Here is a 17533-nt window from a genome sequence, read left to right as displayed (position 1 = left end):
GTTTTAAGGTATTTATCTATGGGCCCATAGAAATAGAAAATAAATATTTTTTCATTTACCTTTTAGTTTTTACATATACGCAGTACAGTTTTCTTCAGATTATCTTATACAATATACTTACGCCGTTAACTTTAATGTTTTAATCGTTATAGAGATACAAAAAACTTAAACAATACGTTTCTTTTATGCTCTCCTCTCCCCCTTGATATTTTATATTATTTTATTTTGATTTTTTACGAGTTAGATTTTCAGCACAATACATGTACAGATTTTTGAGATAGATCTCGTTTACAGACGGCTAAACAGATACACCGACGGACAGCGAAAGCTTAAATTGTAATATGGCTTCCAATTTACAGCGCACGGAACTCATAAAACGGTTTATGTTGATAATTATTTCATTGTAAACATACAAACGATAATATTGATAAATCTAGTTAAGTAGCGATTAACTTCATTAAATAAATTAAATGAATCATTAGTATCGTTACATGTATCTATCTTATCTCCGATATTCATATTCACATTTTATCAATTTATATAGGTTGCTAATATTACATGTTAGGGATTTAACGAACTCATTAATCCACATTCAAATCATTGACACTGAAATCTGACATGTAACCTCGGGTCACAGTTTTAATTTGGACAATAGTGTATTAATTAAAGGACAATATAAAGGCAGACTCGACCGGGCCAAAGTAAATTGAAATCTCATTGAATTCGGGGAATGCGACGGCGACGAGAGGCGGCTGGTGCGAATTTAATTAACCCCTTGCTGGCTCGTTGAGGCGAATAGAACATGGAATACATATGTGCCGAAATTGGTGCGGTTAACATTGACGGTCAGTTATGAAAAATATCGAGTTTAATTATCCTTTTAAATAACTCGACGAACGCACGTAATTAGTGTATTGACACTGAGTAAAATACGATTATTCCGTTTTGTCATTACAAAACTACTTTATTCAATAACTGTTCAACATAACTTGACGAGAAGGTTTAACGCTTAAATTTACAAAATACGTTTTGATGTTTTTTTTTTCCTATACTAGTACCAGCAATAGTAGATTGTTAACCAAGGAATGAAAGGCACCCATTTCTGTCGAGTTAGTTTGGCGCTCGAACGCAGTGAGAGCGGAAAGAGTCCGAGATGGAAATGATCTTTTTCACCCAAGTTAAATACTGTACTTTACTTATGGAATGCGAGGGAATCAAATAAGGTACATTAGCAAAATCAGTAATTAAAGTACGAGTGATAGACCTACGGGCCCTACGGCCATGATTTTTTCCTTAGGACTTGCAATCGGAAATTTATCATGTCGGAAGATAAATAATCCCTAACGAAAAATATTTAGATTGCCATATTCATGTCAACACACATATTTTATCAAACTGCAGAAATTTTAAAATGTTTTGTTCATGAAAATTTGCGTGATTGCTTCTTACTTTTTCGTTTTAAAACTGTCAATAGTCAACGGCATTACTCATACCTTATAATGCCAACATAATGAAACTATTTTAGAGAATTTAAATAATGACAGTTCAATAAGTAAAGTAAGCTATCTATATTTTATTTACATTAATAATGCTAAATAACTTTAAAAACCAATTTAATGTTGTAACAACTTTTAAGTGCGGCTGTTTAATATTCTGTTTTTGCTCATGTATGCAAGTTTTAAGTTTAAAAAAAATATTTTTGGTGTATTTCTTATTTAAGGCGGGTACTTACGAAATTAATGTAAAATACAAAACAAAAGAAATCAAAAATAATTTGAACAAATTACTTAGGTAATAGGTACATTATTTTTGATAAAAAAGACCCTACTCTACGCAAGATTAGTAAAATTAGAACATTTAGGTATCAATTGTTCGGGGCGGGGAAATAGGGTAATTTTTCAATTTCCACCTAGTTTCTCATGGGGCGGGGACACAGAGGACTACTCCACTTTTCTGCACTAGAGCAGAGCCGTATCACTTTCTGTACACTTTATAGATCAACAAATGGCCCACTCTCAGAACAAAAGTATTTTTCATTTCTCATGCTCTAGAAGTGGGTCGTTGTTGTTCTAAAAAGTGTGCAGAAAATGATACGTTTGTGTTCGAGACCACTTCTAAGTACGTTTCTTTTTTTCGATAAGCAATTTAAAGTTTGGTTTTAAATGGATTTGTTGTACAGTTTCTATTCTGATAATTAACTTCCCATCTCATAAATGACGATATTTTTACCTAGACTGTTCATTTAAAGTACCCTCAAGAAATACTACAGAAGTTTATACTTAGCCGTGTTTTTTATTACAAGTTTTTATTTAACTTGGCCCGTTAGTATGTATATATGTTTGTGTGGGTCAAATCTTGAAAACTAAATTTGACACACTTCCCGGTGTCTGATTTAACTAAAATTTTGCATTTTGTAAGTCGGATGACAATGCAATACTAAGGTACCATCGAGCTGATCTGATGATGGAGACAGGAGGTGGCCGTGGGAACTTTGTGATAAAACAACACAACTTAATTGTGATTAAATATTTAGAAGTATTTGTTGCCTATTGAAAAAAGTACATTCAGCGATAAAATGAAATTTTTGCCAAAAACAAAAAAATTACATGTACATTTTTTTTTACTTTCTTCGTATTCGAAATGAAAAGTAGAAAGTATGACTCGCGTGAAAGGCACCATTTCAGTCCCGGACTATTAGCGCTCGAATGCACTCGACAGAAATGGGTGACTTTCATCCCTTGGTTAACAATCTACTATATTTATTATATATATCATAGTCTAGTACCCACAACACAAGCCTTATTGAGCTTACTGTGCGACTAGGTCGATCTGTGTAAAGTCGTCATATAATATTTATTAATTAATTCGATGTATCTTCTTTATTTAATTGTTTTATTTTTAAATTCAGTTAGACCATAATTAAAGATGTCTACATAGGTTTTGAGTAATTAGAATCAACATTATTTAATGGTCTACGATAAACGTGTATAAAACAAATAAAATTATTTTATTAGTTAAGCATCTCAACTCCAGGGCCATTTATAGAATTAAACAAAGTTTTAGAATGTCTATTAAAGCAAACATTCTTGAAATTACTACGAAATTATGGCACCATCATAAAATGTTCACGGCGGGTGTTAAGCTAAAATTAGTATGCGGGGCTACTCTAACAAATTGCTATTAACACGAATTAGTAAGGAGAATAAACACGCCGTATGTTATTCGTTGTAAGTGTAACTTCCACTTAGTGAGATCCCTGCCCGCGAATCGGGCATTAAGAGTGCTTTCACCCGAAACGTCGTGTGCATCCCTCTATAAATACTCCCGTGCAGAAGGATCAACTCGAAACGTTTCTATTCCACAGTGAATAGAAAAAACAAGAGATCATTATTTATTACTTCGTTAGTTGGCTAATTTGGTCCATTGCCAGCGCGACGCGGCCACGCTCTCGCGCACTTCGCGCGGATGAAATCGTGCGTGTGCGCTCTACCTATGAATATTAAGTATTCTCTCTGAGAAAATGTACTGTTTCCCAATAATAATCGTGTCGTCTACCGCTTTTCTAATTGAGTCATAAGTCATTTGACAATTAAAGCTCTCTTCTTTTTTTTGTAATCCGTATCGTTATCAACTTTCATAGCCGTAATTTATTCCGTAAGAGATATTGGAGATCCATCAGAAACACATTAACGTTGTATTTAAAAAGTGGATTCGCGATTTGTTTCAGCAAGAGATTCCTTCAATAAAATATTCAATAGGAAAAATAAGTACTGAGAGTTTGAACAGAAATACGGGCGTCGAGGTAAAATTTCACGCTGACCCAAACAGAAGCTATGCGAAGCAAATCCTCGCGGGAAGGGTTGAGTTGCGATGGGTCTAAGGAGGATTTCTCAAGAGACAATCGGGAGTTATGCCCAAAGGCGGGCGGGGCGCTAAACAACGGGCGCGGGCGGCCCGCCCCTTCTTTATATTTTCTTACTGCGTTCGCCGCCTAGCGGCGCGGCCGGGCCCCTTACACGCTCGCTCGCTCACTAATTGCGCATTCTTCGCATAGTTTAGCCCTCCCGGCTAACCCCTCGCCCTCCGCCCCCCGGACCACGTGAAACCGTGCGCCGACGAAACTTTCATACTCCCAGGATATTGAGCGGTTTTGAATGTCTTAACTCACGAACGTGCAAGCAGTGATGCCAGAGTACTGGCGTAGTACGCAAACTGTTCCTAATCCTAACTACATAACGCACCATCTGAGCTTCGCCTGACTCACGTAACATGCAGTTAGTCGGTATATGTACTTTTCTACTAAGAGTGACTTGACTTGAAAATAAGTTTGTGTTATATTCGTCGTCAACTTTACATGTTTAAAAGTTGACGACTAATATAATATAACACAAACTTATTTAATTAATAGAATCTAATAGTATCGTACTTCGAAATCAGAAATGTCTCGCTTCTACAAAATAAAACTTGTATTCGTACATCTTAGTGGATAGATGATAAGATTTGTACCCACATCGATGAGAATAAGGGCGAGGGTGTGGGTGCAGAAACAAGCCGGGACAAGGGTGACGCACTTTTAGAGCGCTAGATTAAGCTCGGGCGGACACGTCCACGAGTAATGTGGTCATATATCGTCCGGACGACGCGCGTCCGCAATTATTATACAACACGCTCTTTCAAATTACTAGGGACTAGTCCAAATTACATTTATTTAATTTGTTTCGTAATATGCGCAAACCCTCCGAGTTAATTATTTTTCTTTATATTACTGATCATTGATCATATATTGCTAAATTAATATAATAAGCCATCATTTATGTTTACATTCTCATAGGTGCAATAGACCAACCAAACCGGCCATAATATCACTTTATTCTGGGGTTTAGTGATAAACATTGCATTTCATTCCGTCTATTAAATCACTTAAGGTGGACACATCGTCTCTGTGGCAAATTTGTTTAGCAATTCCATTTGGCCCCGCGACGGCACTGAGCGGGCAGTCCTTTAATTAAAACCAGGACGTAATGTTGGCGCGAACTTAATGTGCGTCCGGCGGTGTAATGGCAGTGGCTGCCTTTAATTGTTCTACGTCAATTGCGTTCTATATTGTTCGTGACACTGTGTTGTCAAAGAAATAGTAGCCTGTGTTAATTTCTAGTAATCTACTACATGTTATATTTCGATTTTAATTCAGAAAAGTGTAAAATACCAATAATAAATGTTTAATTTTTGTAATTAACTGATATCTTACGTACATTCAAAGTAGACTTTCTTTAACATTTAATTTACTGAAGGGAGGAAAGGTTTTTAGTGGCGATCGTCACGTCTTGTTAACGAGCTTCCTAAGTTAACATTGTAACGTGAACAAATTCACCCTAGTCTTTGAGAAGATAGCGTGTTTTTAAGATTTAATATTATGGTGATTTGGTGATTGCTACAGTCAAAGAGAATTTAGTATAGAGGGGTATTGTCAAAGTAAATTTTGTAGTCAACTAAATTAACTGCCATCTTTCGACACAGGACTAAAACTCTTCGAATGAAATATGGCTATTTGACCCATGTTCTTTCACTGATATGTGTTAAATATTAAACGGTGTCGCCATCTACTCGAGTATAGGCCAAAGGTATATCGCCATCTATTCGAGCATATTTTTTTTTCTTGATATTTGGAGGCATGTTTTCTTTATACGGAGTTATATCTTTGGTACAGTTTTATTAAATTACTTGAATTTTAAATCGGAATATATATTCTACATTCTACACACAATTTTTTCACTACACCAGCTGGTAAAGGCTGTTATAACTGTTCAAAAATTAATGAGAAAGTTGCGTTTTATCCACATGTGTGGCAAAGTAATCTAATGCAAATTTTAAGTTGTTTACTTATGTTGGCTGGTAGAATTAACTTTTAAATGATGATTTTGAATGATAAATATTGAATAACGGTTGGGTTTGATTTGGTTTGATTTTGTTTGTTATTTTACACTAAATTTTTTCCTCGCGTGGGCAAAATTTGTTTAACCCTTGTGTTTTGAAACCAGCCACCTTGCTTTGTGACTCGTTAATATCTTGCACGTTGTTATCACCTGCAAAATTAATTGATAATGTCTTCCAAATCAGAATCGTTGGAAATGATGGAGGCCACCTGACTTCGACTTTCAGCTTCCTCGAATTGAAGACGTGGTCCAATCAAAGCGATAATAATTGTCTGTGCACGTCTTTCCGCGGAATATTTTTGCGCAAACCGCTTTGTCGGCTGACATCAATACCTTTGCTTTTGTCTCGTGCCTTATCCATTGTTCACTTTGGGCGAAACGGCCTTGATATCGCATTATAATAATGGCATATTGGCTATGTGAAGCGTTTAATGTATTGCGACACCTCTATTATGAAAGCGAGGGAAGGATGATACTTAGGTATTTGCCGTAGATAACACTACGGTTCAGATACACCAATAAAAATAATTACATATACAATATAAACTAATTTCCTCTAGCATGTCCGGACTCACCGTACATCTTGCCCTCATCCGAGAGAATAATCTTGCGTCTTCCGCATGGGGGGTAAATGGCGAGTGCCTCTTGAAAACTTTGTTCGATATCGGGACTCCATACACCCTCCGCATCAGCTGCTGACAAGTCCTGGGTAAAGAATATAAACGATGTTGATTTAAAAGATACAGTGAGGTTTGTAAAAAATATGTCCTATCGTGATATTACGAAATCTGCTTTAATATATGGACCAGACGTACGACCGTCGATATTGCTTACAGATCCAGACACGCGGCAAGGCAAAGAGTGCGTCATTGTAATTAATGGCTCGCTTCTATTCTCAAAAGAAAATAAAAATAACATTTCGCCTTCGCCTCGGCCCAACCAACGAAAACATCGTGAATCATGGTTCCTTGAAACCACTCGAAACATAGTTTCTGGGTTGTTCTAAACGGCAATAATATTGACCTATCATTTTACGATACTACATTATACACAACACACCTACAATTACTTAGGTACTCAGTTTGATTTAACATGTTAAATCTATCAATTGAAAGTTAGCTGATGTAATTGAGGTTATTGTTAACAAATAAGTACTTAATAGTAGTTTACGTGAGTGCTACATAATGAATGGCATTAAAATACGAGTGGGGGCTTATGAAACGAATGAAATGAGTCTAATTATGTACAGCTACATATATAAGCTTTAACAAAACAAACGAATTGTATACTTATAAACTAACTAAAAGACAAACAAAACGTCAAATGGCGGTAAATTAAACCTTTTTTTACGCATATCAGAGGGCCTACCGCGAACCACGTTCGACGTGTTGCCTCCCTGTCACACTTACGTACGAATTCACAAGTGCGACAGAGAGGCAACACGACGAACGTGGTTCGCGGTAGGCCCTCAGGCATCCGTAGTTTTTTTTTAAATTTAGACACAAACTAGAGTCGGGGGTCGACTGTCACATCATTCGATATCAAGTAATGTGCGAGATTCGTCAAAATTATTTGCAACTGATATTTCATTTCGAATAAAACATCATTTTGACTGATATTAGAATAGAGGTCTATACTAAGGTTACTAATACTTAGGTCAAAGAAACGAAACACTGATTTTATGAATCCCGTGATGATCGTGGCATTCGTGACCTCGCAGTAGCTCGAGTAGTGAATAATTATTATCAGTGGTCAACTGTATTTAGTGTGAAAAGTGTTAAAAGGCTTTTAAGTGCACATGACACTCGCTCTTATCCTGGATTTGTACCTTTTCATCATCGCTCGCGTCGCCAACGTCGAGGTGCTTGGCATCGGCGCCGCCCGATCCGTTGGTGTCGGGCGCGCCGGCCGCCGTGCTCCACGGAGACGCAATGGTGCCGGCTGCGAGCGCGCCGCTCGCTGAAACAAAGTACACGATATTTTTATAACAGCATTTTTTTTACCAAAAGGTAGGTACATACATATCGGTTGTTTATGGACGATCCTTATGGCAGTGACGCTTTTTCGACAACAGACAATAAGTTCCTTACACTAGGAAAAAACCACAAGTGTTTGCTTTATAAATAATAGGTACCATATTTTATAGCCGTATAAATATTGATCTACATCTATATCATAGGTATTCCTATCCTCCCTATAATATATTCGGAAACGATAAACTAACGGCCTATATTAACAAACCTGTATCTGTAGGTGCATCGTAATTTTAACTTTACTTTATCGATAACCGATGCCTTAATTACATTCAAATTTAGAACATCTCTGAGAAATTTGAATTGGCCTATATTCTGATATCAGTCTAGATAACGTTTTATTCGAAATTAAATGTGTCAGTTGCAAACAATTTTGACAAGGGCCTGGCCGGAATGCCATAGTATAATCGCCCCTGGCTGAAAATCAAATATTCTTATGCACGATTATTTGTTTTTTATTAGATATAATTTTACGGAATATTATGTCCTAAATTCTTACTCTTCTTCTTCTTCCTCGCGTTGTCCCGGCATTTTGCCCCGGCTCATGGGAGCCTGGGGTCTACTTGACAACTAACCCCAAGATTTGGCGTAGGCACTAGTTTTTACGAAAGCGACTGCCATCTGACCTTCCAACCCAGAGGGTAAACTAGGCCTTGTTGGGATTAGTCCGGTTTCCTCACGATGTTTTCCTTCACCGAAAAGCGACTGCGTGCCAGTGTGTGCTAATAGGTAAACGAGCTTTTGTGTAATTTAGGAACTTCTCCTTTTACACAACAACCCCAACACATCTTATAATATTCTTAAATCTCCGATGTATAATGGCTTGTGCTGGCGTCTCATGAGCCTCTTACGTCAGACGATTTGTTTGTTTACCGTTTCGGATGCTCACACTGTAAACTTCCATTTTGTACCTATTGTGGTTACTTTGCGTTGGTAAAGTACGTCAATTGACAACAATTTAATCAGCTACTTTCCTGTTTGTATAGTTTATAAGTGAATGGTTAAAAATGTAAAAAAAAACTCGCAAGTCGAAAGATTCGACGATAAATCCGAAAAATATTTAACACAATAAAATATATTAAAGTGAAGTCGAAGCGTTCCGAACTCCGAAATATCTCAATACCGAAGAAGCTTTGTTCCCTCAAGATCCAAGAGGCGAGCTCGTAGGCATTCCAAAAATTTTCATATTTACTGCTAGAAATATGCAGGTACGAGATGTTTATAAATATAATATAAAAATATCAAAATGGAGAATTTCGTTATGAAGAACGGGAGTCGAGAGAGTAAAGTATGCGGCCGCCCGCCCTCCGCGTCGCGTTAAGGTGAAAATCCACGAAAGACGCTGACACGCTGATAGCGAAAGTATTCCCAGTTTTTCATGTAGATTTTATTACACTAATAGCTATGCTTGTATGCATACAAAATTATACGAAGCAATATAATAAAAGTTAGGAAGTAAACTTATCTAATATTGTTCAGTAATGTTGTAAGTAGTTATTTGCACGATTTTTCTCCACTGCATCCATTTTGTCAAATTTCTGTGATATGCTGTATCCTACTCATTTGGTTAGCTACTTATACTACGAACTATTTGCCTACGAAGAGTTTCATTTCTAACTTTAGTTAACCCCGATCTACGTTGATTTACAAGTAATCCCATGTCACGTCAACAAACCACAGCTGTTGACAAAACATATCGTTAAATGCAAACTCGCTTCGTGCATTGTGCCGTTATACTAAAACGCATTCGGTACATTGCGCACAAATCTCGTTATTAAAATAATTTAATAACAAAATTTGTGCGCAATGTAATCCATTTTTTTATTCATTTTATGCGCATTTATTAAAAACACAATTAAAATCATTTTTTATTGATTAAATAAAAATAAAAATACATTTTAATGCATTTTAAGTCCGGTTGTTATTTTAAGATTTCCTTAACTTCCACAAGTCGTAATGTATTTGTTAATGTTGCCACCGAGTTCCGAAAACAAGAAAAAATTAAAAATAACATGATTACATACTTATACCGCCTGCCGGTTTAGGTGGGTTTATGATTTTATTTAGTCTGTCTTGTAACGGCAAAATAGAAAAGACAGCTGCGGTAATAGTAGGTTGTTAACCAAGGGTGAGATGGTTACTTTTACCCGAGTTAAACACTACTTTTCATTTCGACTATGAGGAAAGTCAAACACAAAAAATGTAGGTTGTGACTGGAATTGGCGCCATTAACATTTTGTTCGGAAAAAAATTCTTAAACCATAGACAATCCGATCTCTAATTAGGATCTGTCTGAAACGGCCTTAATGTATACGCGCCTTAAAAAAAAGTGAAACTGAATGAATGATTGTAATGTAATGATAATATTTTAAACATTCATCGTTATTTATATTGATTTATTAACAAATATTTATGTATATTGCATATTTAACTGAATAATATGGCATATATGGCTGTTAGCCGTTGCCCGAAGTACAAATTTTACTAATACTTTCCAAACTTGGGCGGGAATTGCAATTTCTCACCCGACTATTAGCTTATGAAAGGTGAACTTTCCGAATAGGAGAGATGAGAAATGTTTGTGCTAAATATCCAAAAAAAATTCCTTGGTAGTCATTTTTTCATACACAAGTACGGCACGTAACTCATTTTTTTTCCATAATGACGTTTTAGTCGACTTATTTCGCAAAATATTGATTTACCATGTAACGGCGGGAACAATTCGAATGAAACCAACTGTCAAATATTACGTTATAATGACAGTTCAAAAAAAAAAAAATACTTCATTTAAAAACTTTTTATAAACAGCCAGTTCTAAGGACTTTTTGATTCACCCTCGTATATAGTATACACTATACAGGGTATCCAGCGGCAGACATAAAAATCAAATAATTATATATTATTTTAGTTAAAAAAATATATATTTTTAAATCGGTTAATACCTATCTAAAATCTAATCGATAAATATTTGCTGCTGGACATACTGTAGTAACTAATACTTACATGCTAAAATTCTCGTGTTTATTTTGAAGATGAACGTAACAAATAAAAATGAGTTAGGTATTTTCACTTTTAAATGACGTAAAAGTTGTATAATATAGATTTTGTTTGGTCGTAATAAAAAAGTCAATACATAGAGTACACCGATACGTAAATTTGCACGTGATTCGAATTCTTGCATATTAAAGATTGACTGGTAGAGAATTCCTCATGGCATTAAGTCCGCCTTTTGTTAGCTAAGGTTTTCTTTTGTGCAATAAAGATTAAATAAATAAACATTTTATTTATTGCTTTAGGACGCTGATCGGTAAAAGGTTTATCGATGTTTCATTTTTTCAAGCACTCTTTTTTGTCAAGAAAGTTTTTGGGAAAATGTTGAAGGGTTCGGATACACTGATGTACGACTGACAGCTACCATTCGATTTTTTACCAACAGTTATTATTATATATTTATTTATTATTAGTCTTAGTATTACAATCATACTTTCATACGTACAGAAATTAATTAGGTGTTGAATGTATAACTAATCACTGGTATGCAAGTATATAAAAAAAAACAGATTAAAACTACTTAAGTACTTGTAACTTAACAATTAAACAAATTTCTAATTTTAGGTAATAGGCATTCGTGATGTTCTTGCGTAACCTTCTAAAATTAACAATTATATTACACTTGATTACAGTGTAGGAAATTTATTTATTTTACAGTTGAATGAAAACAAACACACGCGAGTGACTAATTCAACTTCGCATTAAAGCAATCTCTCTGACGCGGTTGTCTAACAAAGAGCGCATCGTGAACGTGCAATAATTAAAATAATAAAGCATCGTCGGTGCCCCCACTCGCTTTGTGTTTATATGACAAGTGTCCGCAATAACCGGGACCCTCGTATCAACGCGTTGGGGTCTCGTTACGATCAAATTATTCTGCATAGTATAGGAGTATTAGGAGTACGTAGTTTAGTTACGTTTAGTATATTGCGTGGTGGCCGAGTTCCTTTAATCGATTATTAATGTTGATTTTTAAAATATCAATTCACTATTATTAAACCTAATTATAAAAAATATGTCAAGGAACGTGTAGGTAATTTGGGGATACAGCAAACTATTTTTTACAAAGCCGTCTTAAGACTAAGAGGCCGATTGAAACTTTACAAATTGATCTCAATTAGATATCACTGCCATACCTTGCTCCTCGCTCGTGCTTATATTTTTCAAAATCAGTGTTCGTCATTTAATTAACACTTACAGAAAACTTAATAAAGCTAATTTCATAGCTAGTTCATTTCTTGTCGATACAATTTTTGGTATTTAATCTATGCAATGAACCTAGAATAGACCTTGCGTAGGTTATATAATCTCTATTTTGATATGAGTAGGCGTCTCAATCGTACTCGTTGTATTTATAAAAAAAGTTCTTTAATAAGATTAGCAGTATCTCATGAAGTTGATGTGATTTTCACTTTTTAGTGTTTTGATTCTCAAAAGGATACAAGTATCCTTCTTAGGATCAATTCGTTGTTCATCTATCGTGACCCTTTTTTTGTAATGCTACGTCGATGGCAAACAAGCATACGGCCCGCCTGACGGTAAGCAGTCTCCGTAGCCTATGTACGCCTGCAACTCCAGAGGAGTTACATGCGCGTTGCCGACCCTAACCCCCCCCCCCCCCCCCTCTCGATGAGCTCTGGCAACCTTACTCACCGGCAGGAACACAACACTATGAGTAAGGTGGAGGTACTTCCCCAGTTGGACCCTTTTTATCCGGAAAGCATGGCGATATCAGATTGAAATTAATATCAAATACTCAGGTCTAGTCGAAAGCTGTGGAAAATGAAATAATATAAAGCTTACGCTCGCAGTAAGTTTACATTATTTAGTAAATAATCTATTTTTAGTGCAAAAAATTATTATGTAGTTAATCAGTTGCCCTAATTCATGTGTCAAAATTTTTATGGCAAATGTCAAAATCGTTCACACGGCTGTCTAGCCGCCGCCGTCTATGCGGCCGTCTGGCTTTTCCGCATAGACGCTGTATGAACGATTTTGAAAGTTGCCATACAAATTGTGTTATCACTACGTTATTCGATAAAATCCCGTATATGGTATACGGGAAAAAATAACGCCGTGTGAACCTAGCCTAAGACTTTTAATTTATAAACAAAATGCACAATATTCCTTGTAGTTTTACATGTATGTAAAATGTTGGTGCAATAAATAATATTTACTTACTTACTATTCCTTGAAAACGGCCAAAAAATTAATATATTATGCCATCCTCTGTTTAAGTAGCGCCTGGCGCAGTTGCACGCGATCTGAGACTTTTAAAATAGGAATGCATTTAATATCAACAACAGAATAATTCCGGCAATTTAATACTGTCGACCCCTTCATATCGCGTGTCCCTTTTAGAATCTATAATAAAAAGAGCGTGTTTTCACAGGAACATGAATTTTTATGAGTTTACGATTAGAGCCCTTCCTGCGATTTACGAATCTGCAATTGGAATAGTTTCCCTTCAGGAATATACTTAGTTGAGCGGAGAGGTTATAGGCATAACAGGGTGATGTAAAAATAATTTTGCTTCCAGTTAATATGGGCACCCCTCCGGCCTATGCAGGCGGGGTGGGCCGCCGGGCCACCTGTAAGCTCGCGGCGCCACCGCACCTCATCCGAGCAACGGTCGAGGGTTGCGCGCCAAAGTATGTTAATTAATTTTTGGTTGACCGTTCAGTACTCGCTTAAATCAGCCGGTCCTGCAATGTTTCTAAATTTGTTACTCAACTCAAATTATGATTTTTTTTAAACAGTTAATGAATAATACTTACACCTCTCCTCACCTGAATATTTAAGAATTATTCAACTCGATCAGACTCGAGAACCTTGGTCTCCCCTTTTCTATGATTTATTCAATAGACGCAACTCACCATTCATGTGCCAGAAAATATGGCAAGGAGTTCTATTTATTCGCTAACTGCATATTTATCTGATAGATAAATTAGTAATGATATAGAGGCTATATATATATTTTATGTTTATTGTTAACCGCAGTAATGTTGCTGCAAATGGTTTCAAGTGATAGTGCATTTTTTTAAATATTTTGCGTATGCAGTATAAATAGAAGACCAGTTGTAGGTTGATATGACTTGGATTACAACCTCTGAAGTTAGTTAGAGAATGGCGAAGTGTAAATCGTGACTTACTTTTATGTCACTAATCTTAAGTTCAAACGTTCAAGCATGCCATGTTAGGGTCGGATGTATTTAAAGGACATTGAATATGTATTTAATAGATATACATTCTAGATGGTGAATGTACAGTTACTATAATTGCTGTTAAATTACCTAGTTATTTTCATAGAATATATTCAAAAGGAGATACTTAAACTAACAAAATTATTCTTTCATAATATACACCAAAATAGTTGCTTAGCTATAACAATTGACTTTTCGGTTATTACTACTTGTTACACTGGAAATGATGTCAGTTTTTCTTAGATTTGTGGAAACCACGTAGTGAAAAATTAACATAAGCACTTTACCGAGTCACGAAGAGAATTCTGCCAATTTCATTTATAATACCGATCGTAAAGACGTAACGTTATTATTGTCACGTAGTTCTCAACTTTATAACGTAACATTAGAGTGTAAAGACGCATCGTCTACTAAAGTTAGTAAATGAATCATCGCGGTCGCTTCGCCAGCTGCGAATTAAGACTCCGATTGCAATATTCTTGGTGAATGTAGCTCGTCTTACAAATCTTACAATATTACGCGTGATTAAAACTTTATCGTCGTCGTAGTGATAGCATATAAAAGGATATAAAGCATGGGATATTCTTTAAAACTACTTTCAATAACTCATGATTCTATTGTATACTAAGCATTTGTTTGTTTTAATACATACATGTACTTATTAAAATAATAATAATGGTTAAGTAGCTTTATTTTTATGTTTTGCACTATAATATGTATATATTTTATTACTTTATGTAAAATACTTATGTTTAAGTAATATGAACAAAACTAATGTTACGAATTAGTTCCAACTGCCAGATGAATCAGACGATATACCTACCACAATTTTCCCGAATTCACGAATACGTAGATATCATTAACGGTAACTGTTTACGGGTAGCGGATAGCCAATTGTTTTTCCACTAAGATTCAACTCGCTTTCTTAATAAGGGAGGAGCTCGCCGCGTTAGCGGGAGTGTTCCGGCGTATCCTCCTTTAGTTGGGTCTGAGTTATAGGCGCAATATTACTCAAATATAATATAGACGCCATGGTAACAAAGAGATACTTATGAAATTAAGGCGATAAATCAGCGCGCTCTGAGCGAGCCGGGCCATGAATGAGCCCAGGAACAACGGCGTATATGTAAATAATGTCGTATGCCGACGCCCGTACAGCCTGCTTGAATATAAAGTAATATGTTACAGGACTATAATTTCAAGTGATCTAATGCAAATATGGAGCATTTTTGTGGATTTATATTTAAATCAGTAGGGGTTTGATATTTGATATACATAACTAAATTGACTCCTAAATCAACATTAAACGTTTTTTGTCAAAAAAACTCATTTTCATAACTAATTATTATCGCTTACTATACTATACTTTTCTTCAGACAGTTATTTACCACTCATCAAGACGATTCTAACGAGTCGATATTGAGTTAGGTTCCAGTGTTGTAATTAGTTTGTAGAATTTCTGTGACCATCCATCCACTTCGGTCTCCGTTCGTACAACCAAATTTGTGGTATGATAACATTGCATTGTTACCGCAGGTTTCGGCTTAATCGGAAATCAGGAAGTGGGTAAAATTTAAGATTTAATGACAAACAAAGATTGGGACATGCCCGTTCCAAAATAAAAACTAAATTCAAACTTGTATATTCAAGCCATAACCTAAAATCTAACACATTTCATAAAACGCGTAGCTAGATTGCACCTATGGCGTAAAAGAAGGCGTTAGCGCGGAACTGTTGCACTGGCCGCACCGCGCCGATGCAACAGATAAGAAATGGCGGCAAATGAACTCCAATTTCATTCTATTTGGAAAAATCTACAATTAAGATCGGCAACTGACAAAATGTATGTTGATCTCAAGTGGCCTCCGTGACCTAACTTGCCTATTAAACTGAAGGTCCCGGGTTCGAATCTCCGTAACAATTAATTATTAAGCTAAATTAATGAACTGGGGATGGATATGGTGGGCACATAAAACGAAAATAATTATACCTAAGTACAGTCGCAAATCAGAAATCACATTGCAAAAAATAACTGACGTAACATGTACGATAGTAGAGCAGATACACTACGCTGACTATGTAGGTCCTATGTACCCATTCAAGTCTCACTCTTAATCGATATAAACTGTCACATCAAACGAGGTAATACGTATGTTTGTACGTTGCAGAATTAACACTAAACGTGTAGTTAGAGCGTCGCCAATTCACGTATCTCTACTTCACAAACCCTACATATATTATTGATGATATTTCGCCAACATTAATATCACCCAAAAAATTCTCACACAAATCTACATTAATATTCAACGGGCGCTTGCTTTGACTGGACGTGAGCTCGGGTATTTCCTATTGTGGTTCAATACTCCACTAGTGCCTTAAAACAATGAATTCACGACAACTTCAAAGCACAGTGCGTGAGTTCATAACGTAACCATGTGAATTCAAATAATACATATAATTCATATACTGATTTCAGATATGAAATTTTTTATCTTGTAGGTACTTAAGTATATAATTAATATTGGTTTATTGAATAATCTTAAAGCGATTGAAGGCTGAGTGCGCGTATGCTGCTAAGTTAGACAATCTCGATGGAGGTATGTGTTGTGTTAAGGAAATCTTTGAGAACAAGTAAGATCAAGGTGCATTGATAATTGAATCAATTTGGACTGCACTGAAGCCGGCGTCGGAGATGTTGCCGACAGAGGGATTAACTAAGTTTATGACTATGTTGGGTACGCTCTTAGCGTGCAACAAGTTTGTTGAGAACATCTTGAGTGCTTTGAAATCAGTTAAGCTATATAGAGCAGCTCAAGAACAGTTTCAATAGTTTCATATGCTTCGCTAAGCTAAGCATTGCAAAAGGTGTTATACACCGTGTTTTTACTGAATTCCGTTAACTCCGGGGCATGGGTAAGTACGTTTTAGGAAACTAAATGGCATAGTTAATTAAAAACAAACAAATATTGTTTTTATAAAACAGGCCCTAAGGCAAGTATACGCTGTTAAGGGCCTTATAAGTTAAAATTAAATTATTGATTATCTCCGAAAAATAAATGAATCTTGATTAGAATACCGGTGTCTTACAGAAAGTTACTTAATTTAAGGCGAACGGTAGGGCAAGCTCTTTCCATACAAACTTCGTGCGCGTTTTTCTTCGTTTGTGTTTGCGCTACAGTTATTGTTTTTGGTAAATCTGCTTATTTTTCTGTTAGGGCTTGATGTATTATTATTATTATTTTTTTGTATTTTGTTTTAATAAAGAAAAAATCTACATCTATATCAAAAAATGAAATTAAATGCTATAGTGCCA

General features: G+C 35.8%; 1 protein-coding gene across 2 annotated transcripts in view; it reads right to left on the bottom strand.

Moving 5' to 3' along the window:
• Positions 1 to 17533, bottom strand: part of LOC133517175 (protein scalloped) — an 83038-nt gene that overhangs the window by 12826 nt on the left and 52679 nt on the right. For both annotated transcript variants that reach the window (XM_061850365.1, XM_061850366.1), the window contains exons 3-4: positions 7762 to 7892; positions 6509 to 6638 (exon numbers count right to left, since the gene is read on the bottom strand). In XM_061850365.1, the coding sequence (XP_061706349.1) occupies positions 6509 to 6638; positions 7762 to 7892 (261 nt within the window). The remainder of the gene's footprint in view (positions 1 to 6508; positions 6639 to 7761; positions 7893 to 17533) is intronic.

The sequence above is a fragment of the Cydia pomonella genome, chromosome 4 (assembly GCF_033807575.1).
Source record: "Cydia pomonella isolate Wapato2018A chromosome 4, ilCydPomo1, whole genome shotgun sequence".
Taxonomy (NCBI): domain Eukaryota; kingdom Metazoa; phylum Arthropoda; class Insecta; order Lepidoptera; family Tortricidae; genus Cydia; species Cydia pomonella.
This window is presented reverse-complemented; position numbering and strand designations above follow the sequence as displayed.